The sequence below is a fragment of the Pteropus medius genome, unplaced genomic scaffold, assembly GCF_902729225.1.
Source record: "Pteropus medius unplaced genomic scaffold, Ma_sr-lr_union100, whole genome shotgun sequence".
NCBI classification, from domain to species: Eukaryota; Metazoa; Chordata; class Mammalia; order Chiroptera; family Pteropodidae; genus Pteropus; species Pteropus medius.
This window is the reverse complement of record NW_024346667.1, coordinates 18,745,656-18,763,120: the sequence shown is the minus strand read 5'-3', so window position 1 is coordinate 18,763,120 and position 17,465 is coordinate 18,745,656. Positions and strand designations below refer to the sequence as shown.

The 17,465-nt window shown below is 36.1% G+C and overlaps 1 protein-coding gene across 4 annotated transcripts in view; it reads right to left on the bottom strand.

Annotated features, from left to right (window-relative positions):
• Positions 1–1,510: 1,510 nt before the first annotated feature.
• CDCA2 (cell division cycle associated 2) overlaps positions 1,511–17,465 on the bottom strand; it is a 37,980-nt gene continuing 22,025 nt past the window's right edge. For all 4 annotated transcript variants that reach the window (XM_039876141.1, XM_039876142.1, XM_039876140.1 and 1 more), the window contains 5 exons: positions 16,971–17,049; positions 15,768–15,856; positions 14,697–14,834; positions 5,848–6,019; positions 1,511–3,384 (listed from right to left, as the gene is read on the bottom strand). In XM_039876141.1, the coding sequence (XP_039732075.1) occupies positions 2,201–3,384; positions 5,848–6,019; positions 14,697–14,834; positions 15,768–15,856; positions 16,971–17,049 (1,662 nt within the window). In that variant the 3' untranslated portion in view covers positions 1,511–2,200. The remainder of the gene's footprint in view (positions 3,385–5,847; positions 6,020–14,696; positions 14,835–15,767; positions 15,857–16,970; positions 17,050–17,465) is intronic.

Below are 17,465 nucleotides of genomic sequence, written 5' to 3'. Positions count from 1 at the left end.
CAGGAGGGAAAAACTTCAGATGTCATGCTGCCATCTTCTGGAACAAATGAGAATTTACAGGAGCCGGAAAAGAGAAGAAGTTCGAATGCAGAATGTCAAAGGTTACAGCCGTAAAAAAGATAAGGCTGGAAAAAAAACTACTTTAAAGACTAGTCTTTAATGTAACCACTAGTGAAAAGAAAATGTTAAAAACAAGTGAGCATGTCAAACACAGAAATCTTTAACTTTTCACAAATTTTACACTGCAAATAAGACTTAAGAGGATAAAACTGTGTCTAAGTTGCTTTGATCTCTGAGATCTGATCTCTTTAGGAAAAAATGTGTTATTTACAAATATCAACAACATATTCTCACTAAAACATTCTGAAAGGAACACAACTTGTTTATATTTTTAACTGGCGGAAAATGAGAACAATTTCACATTTGAAAAATCAAGCCCAAAAAAAGACCAAAATGTTTGTTTCCCTCATTCTTTAGTACTTCTTAATAAAACAAAGCATGTGATATTTTAAAAATTCAAATACAATTGAGATTATAGATCATCATACAATTAAAAGGGGAGAAAATAAGTTTTTTCAGTCTTCATGTTAAACAAAGGAGAAATATAAAAAATTTAACAAAAAACAAGGCCCTCTATCATCTTATATTTATGAACGCTTTAAAACAAAAGCTTCATAAGAAGTTAATTAGTTCTTTTTTCTTTTGGTTTGTTTCCAGTGGTATAGATTTGCCAGCCACACTAAACTATGAACGGGGGAGAAAAAAGTCCATAAATAATTCACGTGTGAAGATAAAAGAAATTTTTAAACGATCAACTCTTTAGCAGAAGAAATTGGGGATCACTTCGAGTGTTAATGTAAAATACATTAGTCTTTAGCAGCAGGAGTTCCAGACCTATTGGTGCCAAGAAGGTAACAAATAGTCTGTATCTGAGGAGGGGAAATGGGTGCTCAGCAGGGGCTTTCTTCCCTGTTGTGTTATTTATAGAGAACTCTATTTGTTAACATGTTTCTGCTATCAGGGAGTGGGGGAGTTTAATGATTTAAAGGATTCCAAAGACAATTGTTTAATGATACGATGATTTAGCACATTCACAAATTCCAGATACACAATAATTAAGATTTTCAAACTGCTATCACCAAAATGGAGATAGGATCTATAACTATCTGGCTGAGGCTTAACTAGAAAATCTGAGACAGTGACAGTATTTGGTATTGTAAATTAAGTTAGAAAGGCTGGAAAATGCCACTTTAAAAAAGAAATCAGTGGCCTACCACCACACTTCAAGTTAAACTCATTCTCCAGGGCTGCTTCCGATGAGTTTCTAAATTTAAAAAAAATTTTATGGAAAATATGAATTTAAATGTGAAATTACCTCTAACTAATGTGAATAACCTGAGAAATAAGTCTTCGACTAAACCGCTGTATTTCATCAAAAACCAATCCCCCATCTCCCACCCCACAAATCATGTAAGAATTTTGTTTCAAGGACAAAATGCTTTCGCATTAGTTATTTATAAATTATATTTTTATTTTATAATGACAGACTTTTCCCCCAAAATGCTGTTCTGTAAGTATTAAAATAAAAATTTCATTGGAGACAGATAAAGTCATTTAAGCTTCTCCTAGCTGTAAACCAAAGGGAAAACAGGTTTTATAATTTCCATCTTTCCTGTTAAAACTTTTAACCCGTTTTTGGCAAGATTTTAAAATAAAAACACAACTCATCTCACTTTTTTAACAGCTTTCAACCGTATACTAACGTTCAATTTTCAGTTACATTAATCCTATCATTTTTTGGTTGTTGTTGTTAAAAAAAACCTCCTCTGTCCAGATACGATGAGTCAATTCTAAAAGATGCTCTTTTACAATGTACTAAATATGTACCAACATGAAATAAGAGACATATTTTTGGGTCCAAAAACAATACTTTTTTAGCAGAATACTAATAAAACACTTAACATGAGGGGAGGTCTTGTTTAATAGAATGTTTTCTTTTCGAATGAAATTCACTTATTTCTCCTTAAAAGTAGATTCGATGATTTTATTGGAAACGTTTAAAACACTGAAGTTGAATAAAGAATGGGAACCAGAAGGAAAGAATCTTTTAAGCATGCATGGTTATCTTCTCTCTTGCCAGAGTTCTGCAGGAAACGTCAGTTATGGCTGTAGTTCTCTGATATGTTTAATTCTCCCGTCGTCATTTTAGGGAACTCTCTCTCTTCTGGTTGAGAGAGGTTCTTCTGTCGCGTTTTGACTTAGTATTTTCAGTGTTTGTAAGTGCAGATGTACAAAAGCTCTTCCTCCTTCTCCCAGGTAAACGCAAAGAATCGGTGGCAAATTTCTCACTGTTTTCTTGACCTGATATGGAGGGCTGTATACCCGATTTTGGTCTGGAAGACACAATTTTTTTTCTGGGGGACATACTTTCAAATCCTGTGCTGTCAAATGTCCATACTGTTCTCCTTTTGGTACTTTGGGAAGCGTAGGAATTGGAAGGAAACGGAAGTGAAATCCATACAAGTCCTTCATTTTCCAAATCTTTTTGTAGCCTTGAGCTACGTCTGACTTTTGTTTCACTATTTGTTCTCTGAAAGGTTTGCTCTATGGCATCAGATAACTCTTTACACAGTTCAGACTTTTCTAAACTAAGTTCTACAGAGCTGTCCACCCCGCAGGAAGGTTTGTGATTTCCACTGTTTTCCAAATGGAAACTCTGACCACCTGAATAACACACAGAGCATCTTCTGTGTTTCCTTTCACAGCTTAGGCCACTGCTACTTTCCATGGAGTTTCTTCCCAAACCCTCACTCTGACTTTTATTTCCTTCTAGACCAGCAATTAAGACATCTTCTGGATAATCATCCTCTTTTTGAGAGTCAGACTTTAAAGACTTGGTCAGCAGGTTTCCTTCAGTGGCTACTAAGAAGTCATCCTGTTTTTCACACTTTATATCTTCCGAAATTTTAAAGCTTTGGAAAACATTTACTCCATGTTGACAACCAGCAGAAAATTCTTGGGACTGTAGAATAAAATTAGATTTTGGATTCTCTGCTACAATGGGTTTTTTAATCAAAGAAGCATAAGAAATAGGACTGTTTTCATTCCTGGTCCCGGTTTTTAGTCCATTTTCACTTTCCAACTGACTTTCTGCTTTCGGAATATTTTTATTTTCATGAATTTCTATAGTACTTATGTTTGAATCTTGATCAAAAGCAGCATTAACAAGCGGAAAGGAACTTTTTATATAAGAGCTGCAGAATTCAGACACATCGTATTTATTAGAGTCTTGATTCATCTGCAAGTCTTCTGAGTTCTGAGGCAAAAGAGTCTTTCTCTCAGGCAGCTTCATTTCCTCAAGTTCACCACTTGAACTGAATTCATCTATGGGCATAAATAAGTTTGATCTAATTAAAAAGTAACAATGAAAATAAACTTTAACAAATCATAACAGGTGCCATATTGGTTTCCACGTTTTAAGCTTTCCAAAATCACAAGACCTACAAAATGTTACACTGTACTTGCTCCCATCTGTCATCATTCTTTCTCTTTTAGTTCTTCCCCAACCCACAGGTTAAGAAAATATGTATTACTACATGAATTAATAAAGCACATAGTCTCAGACCAGAAAAGTGAGAACTGTATCTTAAATTGCTTCCTCTAGTCTAATGTACTTCCCACAATACAAGGTCAATTAGCATGAGGAAGCCACATTTCCCATTTCCTTAAAAATGAATTACTGAAAATGGGCAACATCATGAATTTTTTCTATCAATGTTTCCTCTGAAATTTTTCTATCAATGTTTCCTCTGAAGCAGAGGAAATAAACCTTAGAATTCTGGGGGACTTGAGAATTTCACTAAAAGATTACTCCCTGAAGACATTAGCGTCTTATGCCCTCTGTTAAAAAATTAATATAAACTGTACTATACTCTCAAATAGAGCCACATTTGTTTCAGTATTCTAAAAATCTCCCCCCTTCTGTCCCAATCTCTGACAAATCCATCCTCCAGAAAATTTGTACCATGTGGAGCATGTCATATGTTTTTCGCACACTATGTCACATCATAGGTGAAATAAATCATAGGTGAAAAAAGCATCATCAAGGTTTTCAAGTTACATAACATAGCATAAATAAGTTCCGGCTTTATGTGTTCTAAATCTTAGTGCTATTAGATGCCATCTCTCTTGTTATCTCAGATAACAAAGTTTTTACCTGACCAAGTCAAATGAGCATAAAAAATGATTTCGACAAAATCAACACTGGAAGATACATAAAACATAAGCTAAGCCAAAAATCTAAAAACACAACATTTCAATTTGAAAGGTATATAGCCATGATTTGGGTATTTAAAATCACGTCATGTAAAGCTAGAGGTTAACACAGGGCAGGGTCCTCTCTGTGCAAACCAACTCATGCCAGCTGGGTTCTTTATACAACTTTACACGAAAAGGGACATTTATGTATTGTTCATAAAATTAGCATGCTAGAGAAGGAAGGCAGGAGAAGGGATGGAGGCAGAGAAAGGCAGAGAGCAGAAGACTGGAAAGCGGTGAGGAAGGGAGGGCGGGAGAGCGGGAACTGCTTCACACCCTGATACCATTGGTTATGGCTAAAAAACGCTTCGGGTATTTCGAGAAAGAAATTCTCTAGTAAGATGCAAGATGGGAAACATACTAACAGTCATTGCTTAAACACCTTCGGAAAAACTCCTGTAAAGAACTGGGGATGATATAATGAAAATAAGACTTAGTTTCCAGTCTCAAATGGACTTCAGTTTGCAGGGAATGGATCACTATCGACCAGGTAGTAAAGGTGTAATGTGAACGAAGGTGTAATGTGAACAAAGCGTTTTCCTGAAAAGGCAGCCAGTACAGCTAAATCTTAAAGGATAAGTAACACTAAGCCAGATTAAAAGAAGTGGGTTGGGCAACTCTTGTCCCGAAATGGACTACAAGAGAAGGCTGGGCAGGAGAGCACTGCCCCTGCTGGTGCCCAGGGGCCGGGAGAGCTGTGCGTACGACTGTGGGGTGGTTGTGCCCTTGTCCGGACTTTTGTGCTTTCCTGCGATTAAGTAGGCAGAAGCCAAGAGTTTATGGTGGCATGTACTGAATATTTGCTATATATCCTATATGGTATACTGCAAATGAAATGTAGGCTATAAATATTTGATTTACGAAGGCAGCTATTTTCAAACGATTCTATATAAAATTAACACACCAAATGAACATATACTCTTATTACTTACAACATAATTTAGTCAATTTAAAACTCAGGCACTATAAAACCAGATGCAACTCCAACTTTTATCTAACCAGGATATCGACTAACTTAATTTTTGATTTTAAACAAAATATTTAAAGTAATCAAGTTTGATTTACAAATGTCACTTCTAGAAGATGCCAACTCCACTGTAACATAAGTATTTTTTTAAATTTTTGTTCTTAATTCATATAAGATACATCTATTGTTGAGCCATCACCTCCTTCACCTTTCACGATTGACTATAACGCCAAACAGATTTTACTTTAACAAAATGCTTTAAAAAGCAAAATGAAACAGGATGAAAGAAAATTATTTCCCGTAAAATTATATGCAATATCTTGTGTCTGAGTTTCCCTGGACAGTCTCCAGAGCTGCCATTGGATTCTGAAAAGCGTCGAGGTGACTGCAAAAGTCACACACTCTTGCTTTCTTAACGTTCTCATAGTAATATGAAAAGCTGCTGTTTTTGATTTATGTACTCTTTACACAGCAAATGAGGAAAAAAAAAAAAAGAGTGAAAGAGCAACAAAGAAGGTAAAGAGAAAACATAGAATGTAAACGGCAGGAACAGGACAGAATACCTGAATACATCCTTTGGACTCTTGGAACCGAAGGCGACATCTCAGAGACCTCGGGCAGCTCTGCAATAGGACTTAGGAGCGGCTTCTTAGAAGCAAAGTCTCTTCCCTTATATAAAGACTTGTCAACGCCTTTCTTCCGCTTTGCTTTCTTCTTTCTGCAGCTTTTTAAAACCTGAGAAAATTTATTAAAATGCTGTAATTAAGAAAGATGTAACACCTCATATAATTAAGAAAGCTGCAACACCATGTACAATTTTGACCCTTTAATTTCTACAGAAACACTTAACACCAGTTATTCCATTTAAATTTTTAGAAATTTGAGTCTGGGTACCTTACACAAAGTCAAGTAAAATGTAAAGCAGAACCCAACTGACAAATTGTAGGGTACCATTCTGTATTTCCAGGAAGCATTTGCCAAAATAAGCTCTGGATAAGTGAAAAATAGATTAGATGCTGTAGATTTGGACAGCAACTAAGACATGAGATACTCAGAACTAGGGTGTACTTAGGATGACTCAGGATTAAAAGAATCTATGAGAGGCCTTTTTTTTGTTCATAGATCTGGTTGAAGAAATAATACATAAAAATTTGAAGAGAACACAGAGCTAGCTGAGCTGACTCAAACAACAGATTTAATCAAAATTAAAATAAATAGGTCAAAATAGGATACATTTTGACAAGTACAAGCAGAAGATGAGGGGCCAAGGTTTGGTAATAACTGAGGGGAAGTACCAGATGTGGCTTTTAAGGAGCTCATGGCCTGACACCAAGTAATTATAGTACGATGACCACGACAGACTCCGTATGGACTGAGATGGGTACTTGGCCTATGGGAGGAATTCGAGTTGGGCTCCACAGCAAACATCACGTCTAAGTTAAATCTTAAGCAAGGGAGAACTGTTCTGGCTGATTACGGGAGTGGTGTAGAAGGGCTTTGAGAAGAAAAGACAGTGGCGCACACATGAGCTCTAGGTGAGGCCGCAGTGCCTGGTCAGCGGACCCACACAGAGGTAGCAGAAGCTAACACAGCAAGCAGGACCCTTGTGCGCACTGAGCACGAGCCTGCGATCAATGAGGACTCGCTGCATGGTGGTTCAGGGAGAAACGACATCTGATGTTACACTTAAGAAAGATCGTTTGGTGACAGCATAGAAATGAATGGCGTGAAAAAGTGGATGATAGTCAAGGCTACAGAAGTGGCAGGGAGCTGTATATTCCTTGAGACACCTATAGATATCCTATAAAAACAGAACATTCCATGGAAAATAATTTTAGAACTATAAATGTTCCTCTCTCAGTGATTGACAATATACATTTAACAATATATTCTCTGAGCATTCTTCAGTATAAATAATCTCCACATACATTAGGAAAATGCTGGGTTACTTATTTTTCCACGAAACATTTTTTTCCATAGAATTTCTGGACTTCCATGGAACAGTAGGGGAAATGATAGCTTGGTCAGTGAGTGTGGAAGCCGAGAGAAAATCTTTTTTTAAAAAATTAAATTTATTGAGGGTGATGGTTAATAAAATGTTTCAAGTATACAATTCTATAATACATCATCTGTACATTGCATTGTATGTTCACCACCCAAAGTCAAATCTCCTTCATCACCATATGACCCCCCTTGACCTTTATCTACTTTTCCCCTCCCCGCTTTCTCTTATTTGTCTTGTTTGTTTGTTGCTTTCAAGTTTTATATCCCATATGAATAAAATCATATGGTTCTCAACTTCTTCCACATAACTTATTTTGCTTCGCATGACAGTCTCAAAATCCATCCATGTTGTCACAAATAGCAGTGTTTCATCTTTGCCAAGAGAAAATTTTAACTCGGGCTCCACAGATAAGTTACAAAAGAACAACATCTGGCCTCCAGGAGCCTTTGGTTCAAATCCTGACTCTGGTGCCAGAAGCCTTTGGTTCAAATCCTGACTCTGCCACTTAACTACTTTATAACCTTAAGCAAGTCACCTCACTTCTCTGGATCTCATTCTCATCTGCAAAATGGGAATCGCAAGAGCTGTGCTGAGTATTAAATAAGTTAACATATGTGAAACAGTTAAAATAGGGCTTGACTCATAGTAAGAGCTATACGTTGGCTATTCTTGTTCTTTTAAATTCCTTCCTACTACTTTGAGAACTAATATGGAAGAAAGTATTTTAAATACCAAACTATGCTCTTAGTGTTACTGTGTGATGTAGACCTTACATGGTCCGTTAATAAACTATGGTCAGTGTCATCAGGTCATAAACTCTAGGAAAAATCCCCTTTTAGCAGGAAGTTGAAAATCTTTGTTTATATAAAATGTCTCCAGCACCTGCAGCAGTGTGTGGTGCATAGTGGCTTCTAAATAAACATGAAGAAATGAATGAATGCATGTAAAAGAAAAAGAAGTACAATTAATTAAACCATAAAACTTGCTAAACATGATAAAACACTAATATTTTGTTTTTTCATGGTCATGGGCCATAGAAGTATACCATCTAAAAAGAAAAGATTAGAGATTAAAGCACCTGTGGTCTGCCATGAAAATTCATTGAGCGGTGCTTATATCAGCCATGAGGTTGTATTTGCGAAGGCTAGAGCATTAACAAAATATGAATTTACTCCAATACCAAAGCCTTGCTTATAACTGTAATAAACAAAAGAAGCCACCTGTGATTGGAGCCCTAGGGAAGTCATGTGATCTAGAAATTGGTTTATGTCTAGGAGCGGACAAAGGACAACTAAAAGTATTACCCTGTAAGTGATTCCATTTACTCCAGAATCACCAATATTTCTTTTCATACAGTGAAGGTCATGCACCAGAAGTAAATGCTTATCTTGTATTTGCAATTAATGCATATTTAAATTCTTTTCTGTAAGTAGCTTTAAAGTGATTTAAAAATAATTCTTTAAAGTGATTTAAAAATGATTCATGTACATAGGAACAAATCAAATTGTACAGGAAAGCTAACGACAAGCATACATTTCCCTACTTCTGCTATTTACTTATTTATTGGTTCCACTTCTAGATATGTAGGCAGCTCCATCTCTATAAATAAGGGGCTCATATTGCTATATTTTTAACTTTTTATAATGGAAAATGTCGAATCCACAAAAAATAGAGAGAATAGTATATTGAACCCCACGTACCCATCAAGTGGCTTCAATAATTACTAACATTTAAAAAATCAAGATTAGTTTATAACCTCCCCAGATTATTTTAAAGCAAATCCCAGATATTACATAATTTCATCTGAAAACTCCTACAGCACCTCTAAGAGGTAAGGGCTCCTTTTTTTCCTACAACAAAATGTAATATTTTATTACCTGACATATTTATTGTTGATTTTTTTCTTCTTTTATAATGGAGTTTTATTTTTTCCAGCTTTATTGAAATATAAATGACTTGACATCACATAAGTTTAAGGTATAAAATGTATGTATTGGATATATGTATATATTGCAAAATGATTATCTCTTTTTCTTTTTATAACAACCAATACTACTCAGCAATAAAAAGAACTACCGATACACACAAAAACTTGGCCAAATCCGCGAATTACTCTGAATGAAAAAAGCTAGTCCCAAAACGCTACAGAGTATGTGATTTCATTTATGTAACATTCTTAAAATGACAAAAACAGAGAAACAGGTAACAGATTACTGATTGTCAGAGGTTAAACTGGGGTAGAAATGGGAAGCAAATGAAGCTACAAAAGGGAAACAGGAGACAGACATCTTTGTGGCAACGAATGTCCTATATCTTGACTGTATTTTGATACTGTATTATTGTGATATTGTACAACAGTTCTGCAAGATGTCACCATTGGGAAAAGCTAGGTACAAGATATTTGGATCTATCTCTTCTTACAACAGCAAGCATTTCTAAAATTATCTCAAAATAAAACATTTAAACCCAAAAAACCATAACGACAGTGAGTTCAAAGTTTTCCAACTGGTCCATAAACACCTTTTTACAACTTTTCAAATCAGGATCCCAATAAGGTCTCCACACATGCCATGTGGTTGGTAGATCTTTTAATCTATGGTTCCTTTGTTTTTATCCCTTGCTGTTTATTTGGTGAATAAACTGAGTCATCTATCCCATAGAATTAGCCAAACTCCAGGTTTGGCTCACTGCAATCACTTTATCTTCCTCCATCCCCTGTACTTCTTATAACTGGTCATTAGATCTAGGCTTCATTAGGATTCAGTTTTAATTATTTTTTGGAAAGAGTCTTTCATGGATGGTTGTACATTTCCTGATGGCATCAGGAGACCCACTCTCCTTCTGTGGCATTGTGAATGCACTGGGCTCAGGTGTTCCGTCCGATCCATCCATCACATCCCCACCCCCATCAGCCTTCTACCTAACGTTCAAAAGCTTTCGTGAACATGTCATTTTTACTTATTAGTGGAAATTCTTCATTAGTTATTTACTTAAAATAGAGTTCAAACTTTATTTTCTAGTTTTTGGAAAAATGAGTTGATGTCCTCGACAGCTTCTAAGGTGGCCTTTAGGTTTTGTTATTATTATGAACTTAAGTGTTTTTTCATAATTGATGTTTGTGTTTCAATCTACTGCAATCATTATTGCTGATGGTCACACTGTCCCACTTTGGGTCCGTGGTAGCCCCTTCTAGATGGTCTTGTCCTCTAACGGGAACCCAGAAGTCTCGTCAGCTTTCTGGCTTGCACACTGGGACAGACCTAGGCTCATCTCCTACATCTGTTGCTGTAAATCTGAAAGTGGCCATTTCACTAAAGAACTCTGATAGTTTTTAGTAGAAAATGGTATTTAGAGACAGCAAATCTAGGTACATCTAGGTACCAGGGATGTTCACTGCTTCTAAGCCTTATCAAAAGAGCTAGAAAATTATTTTAAGTGAAAAAACATAATTTCATACTTATATTTCCCATTCGAATTTTGTCTAGCAAGGTTTTGAATTTGATTTGAAATTGTTTTCTATCTCACAGTGAAAAGTCTGGATTCCTAATGACAGTTAAAAAAACTGCTTATTTTCTTGATTCTAGATCAATTCTTCCATCGTCTGAGTACTTCGTATTGTTTAAGATATCTTTACACTTATTTCCGTCCTTAGGATATATCCCACTGGGATTTTTCAAATTTCTAAGTCTGAGAAAACTTTGTGAGGTTAAGCCACCAACTTAATATACAGTTAAGATAACTCGTTTCATTTTGTTTGCAATTTCTAGAGATTGTTCTTTTACCCAAATTTCATTTGTTTTAGAGTCACGTGAAACATTTACACAGATCAATGTCGAAAGGAAAAAAGACAGTCAAGTAAATATAGCTTTCATTCCTTCCTCTTCCCTCCTGTTGCTTCTCCCTGTAGGTAACCAGTTTTTGTTTTTGCCTTATTCTTCCACTTTTTTTTTTTTAAATTAAAAAGGTTTTGTGTGTGTGTACACATGTATTTACTATTATTTTAAAATGTTCCCTATTTTCTCAGATAAAAAAGGTAGTGTATTAGTTTGTCAGATTAGCTGCTGTAACAAAACAACACAGACTGTGTGGCTTAACCAATATTATGTTCTCACAATTCTGGAAGCTAGAAGTCTAAGACGAAGGTCTTGGAAGGGTTGGTGTCCTCTGAGGCCTCTCCCTGGTATACAGATGGCTGCCCTCCTGCTGCCCCTTCCCAAGGTCTTCTCCCTGAGTGTGTACCCTGGTGTCTCCTTTTGTGTCCAAATTTCTTCTCAAAAGGATACCAGTCAAGCTGGATTAGGGACCATTCTAAGGGCCTCATTTTAACTTAAACACCACTTTAAAGGCTCCATCTCCAAAAACATTCCCATCAGAGACTTTCTCCCTGGAACATGCTTTCCTTGCTCAGATTTGGACTGGCTGATCTAGGCTGGCTGAACAGCTATCATCAGAGATTTCTCTTGCATTGCTCTCTTATATTATTATAGCTACGATGTCTTGAATTCTCAACCTACCTCCTGATTTTGCTTGAGTACCTCCTCCAGTAATAGCCAAAGAAAAACTTTCAGAGTCCCGGAAATGTCTGAATGTGTTTACTTTGTATTTTACACTTAATTAAATTTGGCTAGATCTAGAGTGATGGGCTGATACATATATTTTTTTTCCACAGCTTTAAATGTCCTGTTGAGTATTCCTTCAGCATCAGACTTTTCTTAAACTTGGTACCACTCTATTTCCTGGTAGGTAAACCTTTCTCCTTATCCTTACTGCTTAATTTCACAAGGACATGTCCAAGTCCTGGCGTTTTTTCATTGTTTTAGGCATTCAGGAGGCCCTTTAAACCTGAAGACTCCTTTCTTCAGTTCTGAAAAATCTTTTGACAATTTCTTCCACTCTGTTTTCCTTTTCTGAGATCCCTATGAAGTCTCATAGATTGGTCTTCCATGTCTCTTTTTACTAGTTTGTCTCTATTTTGCTCTGCCTTCTGGGAGACTCGCCTTAATTTCATTCTCTAGTCTGACTACTAATATGTTTCGCAAATACTTTTTTGCTGCTCCTTTTTCCTAGCATCCTCTTTTTAGTTTGTCACAGGTGATACTTTCTTAAATATGACTACATCCAAATATTTATTTTTTGTAAAGTTTCATTACCTGAAAAACATTCCTCCCTGGGGTCAGTTTTTCAACCTTTTAATATTGGCCTGTCTTGCAGTTCGTTCTACTCAGTTGTCTGATTCTTAAGAAAAGAATGGAAATTGGTATGGGTTTCCTCTGCTTTCCCGCTGTCTCTTTCCTGCATAGTAATTTCTACTAGGGACTCTGTGTGGGACACAGAGGGAGAATGGGGCGTGTCAATTGCAGGCCTTGCTTTAGAGCAAGAGCTGTTAAAATTGGGGGACTTTCCAAATATCATAATAAAGGTTTTAACCTAGATGACAACATCTGTTCTGAGCTTCAAGCTGGGAGAGGGGGGTGGGGTGCCGACGGGTGGAAATTGTTTCTTATATAGGACTTCAATTAATCTGTTTTTCACTAGCACCTCTCACTCTCACCATATACTGTGTCTGCCAATACTGGGCCTGGAGTCTCCTGGGGTCCTGAGGGCCGGGCGGGCTCCCCGGCGCCTCTCTTGCTCCCTCCTAGCACATTCTGAGCTGTAAATCTTTCCACCTCTTTTATCTGTTGACATGCTCCCATCTGCTTTGTCTTCTAGAAATTCACCGAAGCCTATCATCTGTTGCTTAATACCCCTACTCATTTCCTTCCTCTTTTCATTGTTATTCTAAGTCTATTCCTCCTATTTTATTAATTATTTTGATTCAGTGGGGGTCCTTGGAGGGGTTGGAGCAAAACTTAATACTCGACGACCCTTTTTGAACTTTCCGGTAATTGATTTTATATGAAGTAGTAGATATAGAAATGAGGGGAACCAATTTCTAATGCAATAAAATAAAATGTATGCATATTTTTAAACTTAATGTATATATAGTTTTACAGCAAAGGGCTCTTTCAAAGGAGTATGTGACCCAAAAAAGGGGACTGAATCAGAAAAACACCCAGTTTCTTCTTACTCTGCTGACTTGGGGGTGTTTGTGCCATGTTTAAACCAAGTGATGAAACAGTTTTTGTTTTATGGAGCAGAAAAGAAGTTTACTAACCATTCTGTATATTGGGGTGAAATTGAAGTTTAGTTTTGGAAATGTGGACATTTTTAGGTGTATACAGGATGGTTTGAGAAGAGATGTCTAGCAGGCAGATGAACATATGTTTATAGATCAGAGAGATTCAGGAGTCATCAAGCATGCCGCGTATAAAACCATCCAGAAAATACAGAGTTCGAAAGGGCAAAGAATAGAATGCTGGGTAACACAAACATCTAAGGATGGATGGAAAAGAATAAAACTTTAATGAAGACTGTAAAAGAATGTTTTTGATAACGTCAAGTGTTGCTGAGATGTTGAGTAAGAACAAGACCTCAAAGGACGCACTGGATTCTGGTCACTAAGTTACTAAATAACTTGCAAAATAATTAAAGTGAAGTGGCGGAGTGGTGGAGAACGAGACAGCACGGCAGATAATATGTGGAACAACGGATTTGTAGAAACACCTGTTGGAGTCCCTCAGCGGTGATGTTAGATGGGGAGGGGATCGTGGTTAGATTCATTCATTCAGAGTTGAAGTGGAATGAAAGGAAGGAAAAACTGAGATTACTGACAAGAGTGGTTGATAACAGCTCACTGGGGTTTAGAATGAGAAAGGAAACTGGAAATTAAGGGATATTTAAAAGCTGGAGGGTAAAAAGAGAGTCAGATTATTAGAACTGGCAGAGGCATGAGGAAGGAAGTGAGAGCGCTGGGTGGACAGGAGGTCGGGTCAGAGAACGGGACATATAAATGCACATTATTAAAAGAGAGAAGGGCTTAGCTATTAACAAGCTCGGGGTGTGGCAAAGGAAGGTCCAGATCATCGAAGGGAGGGGGACTGGGAACTGGGTTAAAGGGCTAGATCGGCTATTCATTAAGAGACGGTGAAGTCATCTGAGCCAGGACAGGCCTTGACGCGTTGAAGAAGACCGAGAGCTTAGTTTCTAAGTTCTTCTTCAAGCATGAGGAAGTGATCAAGCCACTGGCAGAACCAAGGTCAAACGAGTGGCAGATGGTACACTCATCCCCGACTAGGAAATCTGAGGAGTCCCCAAATAGGGTGAAGTTAGATTAGATTCAGAGATAAGAATCAATTTAGCATTGGAGTGCGGATAATTTACTGTTCTGGATCCACGGAACACAACGAAGAAGATGCGAAAATGGCCCTCAGGTAATTAACTAGAAAAATTTTGTTTGCATGTTCTCTTAACCACATAACAAAGAAATGCACTTCTACTCTTCGTTGTATCTTTAAACGCACTCACCCGACTCTTTTTAGGAAGTGTTCTGTCGGTGTGCTCGCTTTCTTGACATTTCCTCCTCTTACTTTTGTTTTCTTTACAAGGCTGAGCTTCTGTATTCAATAAACTGCAAACGCTCTCTTCTGAAAAACTACTCAATTGCTATAAAGAAAATTTAAAATAGGAATAACATAAAACACAAGTAGTTCTATTTTAATCTGTGTCCTCTCGCTTATTTTCTTTCCATGCTGCTTCTACCATTTTTATATCCCATTTCCATTTAATTCAAACACCATTAGAATTATTTTAACCAACCTAGCACCTCAAATGGGAGAAACAGCGATTACAAATTTTTGATCTATCAAACAGACCCAGAAATATATGCACTCTGACCAATTATTTTAAGGATGAAAGATCAAACTTAAGAATTAGTTGATTTATTCATTCATCGCAATATTTATTGAGCATTACTGCCTTTAGGCTATGGGAAAAAAATCATGAACTATTAGATTATATAAGTTTGAATTCTGGGTTTATTATCCAATAATATCAGCCTAAAATCCTGTAACAGTATACTATATGTTTATACAATATGACGCACAGACAAAAATCCAATTTTATCTAATTTAATAAAACAGCAAAGGACATGAATTCAGTGAAAACTATGCTCATACTGAAAATAGCTAAAACCTTGTGTTAAAAAACCACACGAAACAAAGTACGGTTTTAAAAAAGATTACATCTGTGTCATTTTCTGGCTCTGCTAATTATATTCTACTCTTCTTCACTTTGTACCTCAATAAAATTCATAAAACTCCACAGATCCCAAAAAGCTTTCAAACAGAGTACCTTCCACATTAACATAAACTCTGAAAGCACCTTATTTCATTGGATTTTTCTTCTCACAGAATTAAAACAAAATCAGGAAAACATTACTACCCTGGGTTACGTACCAGGGAAGATACAGTATTAACATTTAATGACACTAATCAAGCCAAGATTTTACCCATAATCATTTGGTCATGAAAAAAGGAAAAAAAAAAAAAAATCTATTGCAAGATTTAAAAATACGTTGTACCAAGTACAAACACTTACAGTTCTTCTGTTGGAGGTCCGTGTTCTTCTACCTCTCTTACAGGAGGATATTTTCTCCTGGTTATTTGAAGAGCTGTAGGTATCTGTGCCTGATGAGCCAGATACAAGCAAGATTAGGGTAACTAACAGAAGTTACCAGATCCACCGTCTTTCAGATCCACTGCATACTCTTTGGGATACTCACCTTTGCTTTAGTATCATATCTTAACAGAATACCAAGACAAATACATTTTGAGATTCATATAAATTTTTCAAAACTTTAAGTTTATTTGAATAACCCAGAAACTTTCGCCACTTTTCATGGAGACTAGAACATATTACCTTGCTAACAGATTAAATTATATTACAATAAATACCCATATTTTCACTCATGTCTATTATTTACACCAAGCTACATTTTGTACGATGAAATCGCAGTAAAGAGCATTAAAATGATCCTGAAAAACTTTATTTTACAAAGTTCAGGAAAATTTTAGTTTCATCACTTTTAATGCTATAAATGAAAAGCAGTATAATGTGTTAAAGAGTATAGGCCTCAGAACGTGACAGACTATACTTCAAATTTTAGCTTTAACTAAATACTGAATGTCTCGGATTCTGTGCTAATAAGCTTAGTTTGTGTCCCACGGCCAATGAAAAGCCATTAAAGGAGTTTGACAAGGAGAGAGACATGAATAATGGTTCCCATCCTGTGTTTTCCCCATGACATTTGCAAGCCAGTTTGTCAGAAAAGGGCTGAGATCTTTGTTGCCTTTATCATTATCGAAAAAAACCCAGAGATCTTGGAAAGTACATGTACCTAGGATGTCATGTAAATGCGGATGGACAATTTTGGATATTTAAGAATGACCCTTATGACCGGTATCATTTCATTTGTGCAAACTGTGCAAAGGAGCTTCCATATAAGTTAAATGTGTGTAATTATAAAGTGTGAGACTTGGAAGGAAAATGGATGGATAGAGACTTCTTACAAGCTTTTCTATACTATTTGGTTTTTAAAACCAAGTAAGCATTGTTATAATAAAAATAAAAGTTTAAAAAGAAAATAGGAGATTGTTTTGTATACACACATATTGCAAATGACATTTATGATTATAAGATAAACAAAAACACATATTGCAAATGACATTTATGATTATAAGATAAACAAAAACACATATTGCAAATGACATTTATGATTATAAGATAAACAAAAGCGAGTACCTGAAAGAGTCTCCGATACTGAAGACTTACTAAGAGGACTCGGAACAGCAAATGATACCTGAAGAGGTTCTATGTTTTCCTAAACAAAGAAAAAAAAAGTAGAAATTAGACATCATTAAATTCAGTGGACATATAAATAATGTACCCAAAATAATAAGGACTTATTTTTGTGGGTGGAACTGTAACAAGCATAAAGATAAGAAATCATGAAAAGATTAAAAATGAAAAAGTAAAGGCACAACAATAATATTGGATATAAAGGCAAATATATTTTATAATATTTACCAACCATCTTTAATGAAACTGTGTTTACTAACTATAATCCACCAAAATAAAAATAAAACTTTAAGTGAGAGTAGCCATAATGATTCACTAATGCTAATTTTTGGTTTATTTAAAATCCCATGCCCTAACTCCTATAAAAGTAAATAAGACAATCCATTAAGAAGTACCACCTTATCCATTACAGTATCATTCAGGGGAATCTCAGGGTAA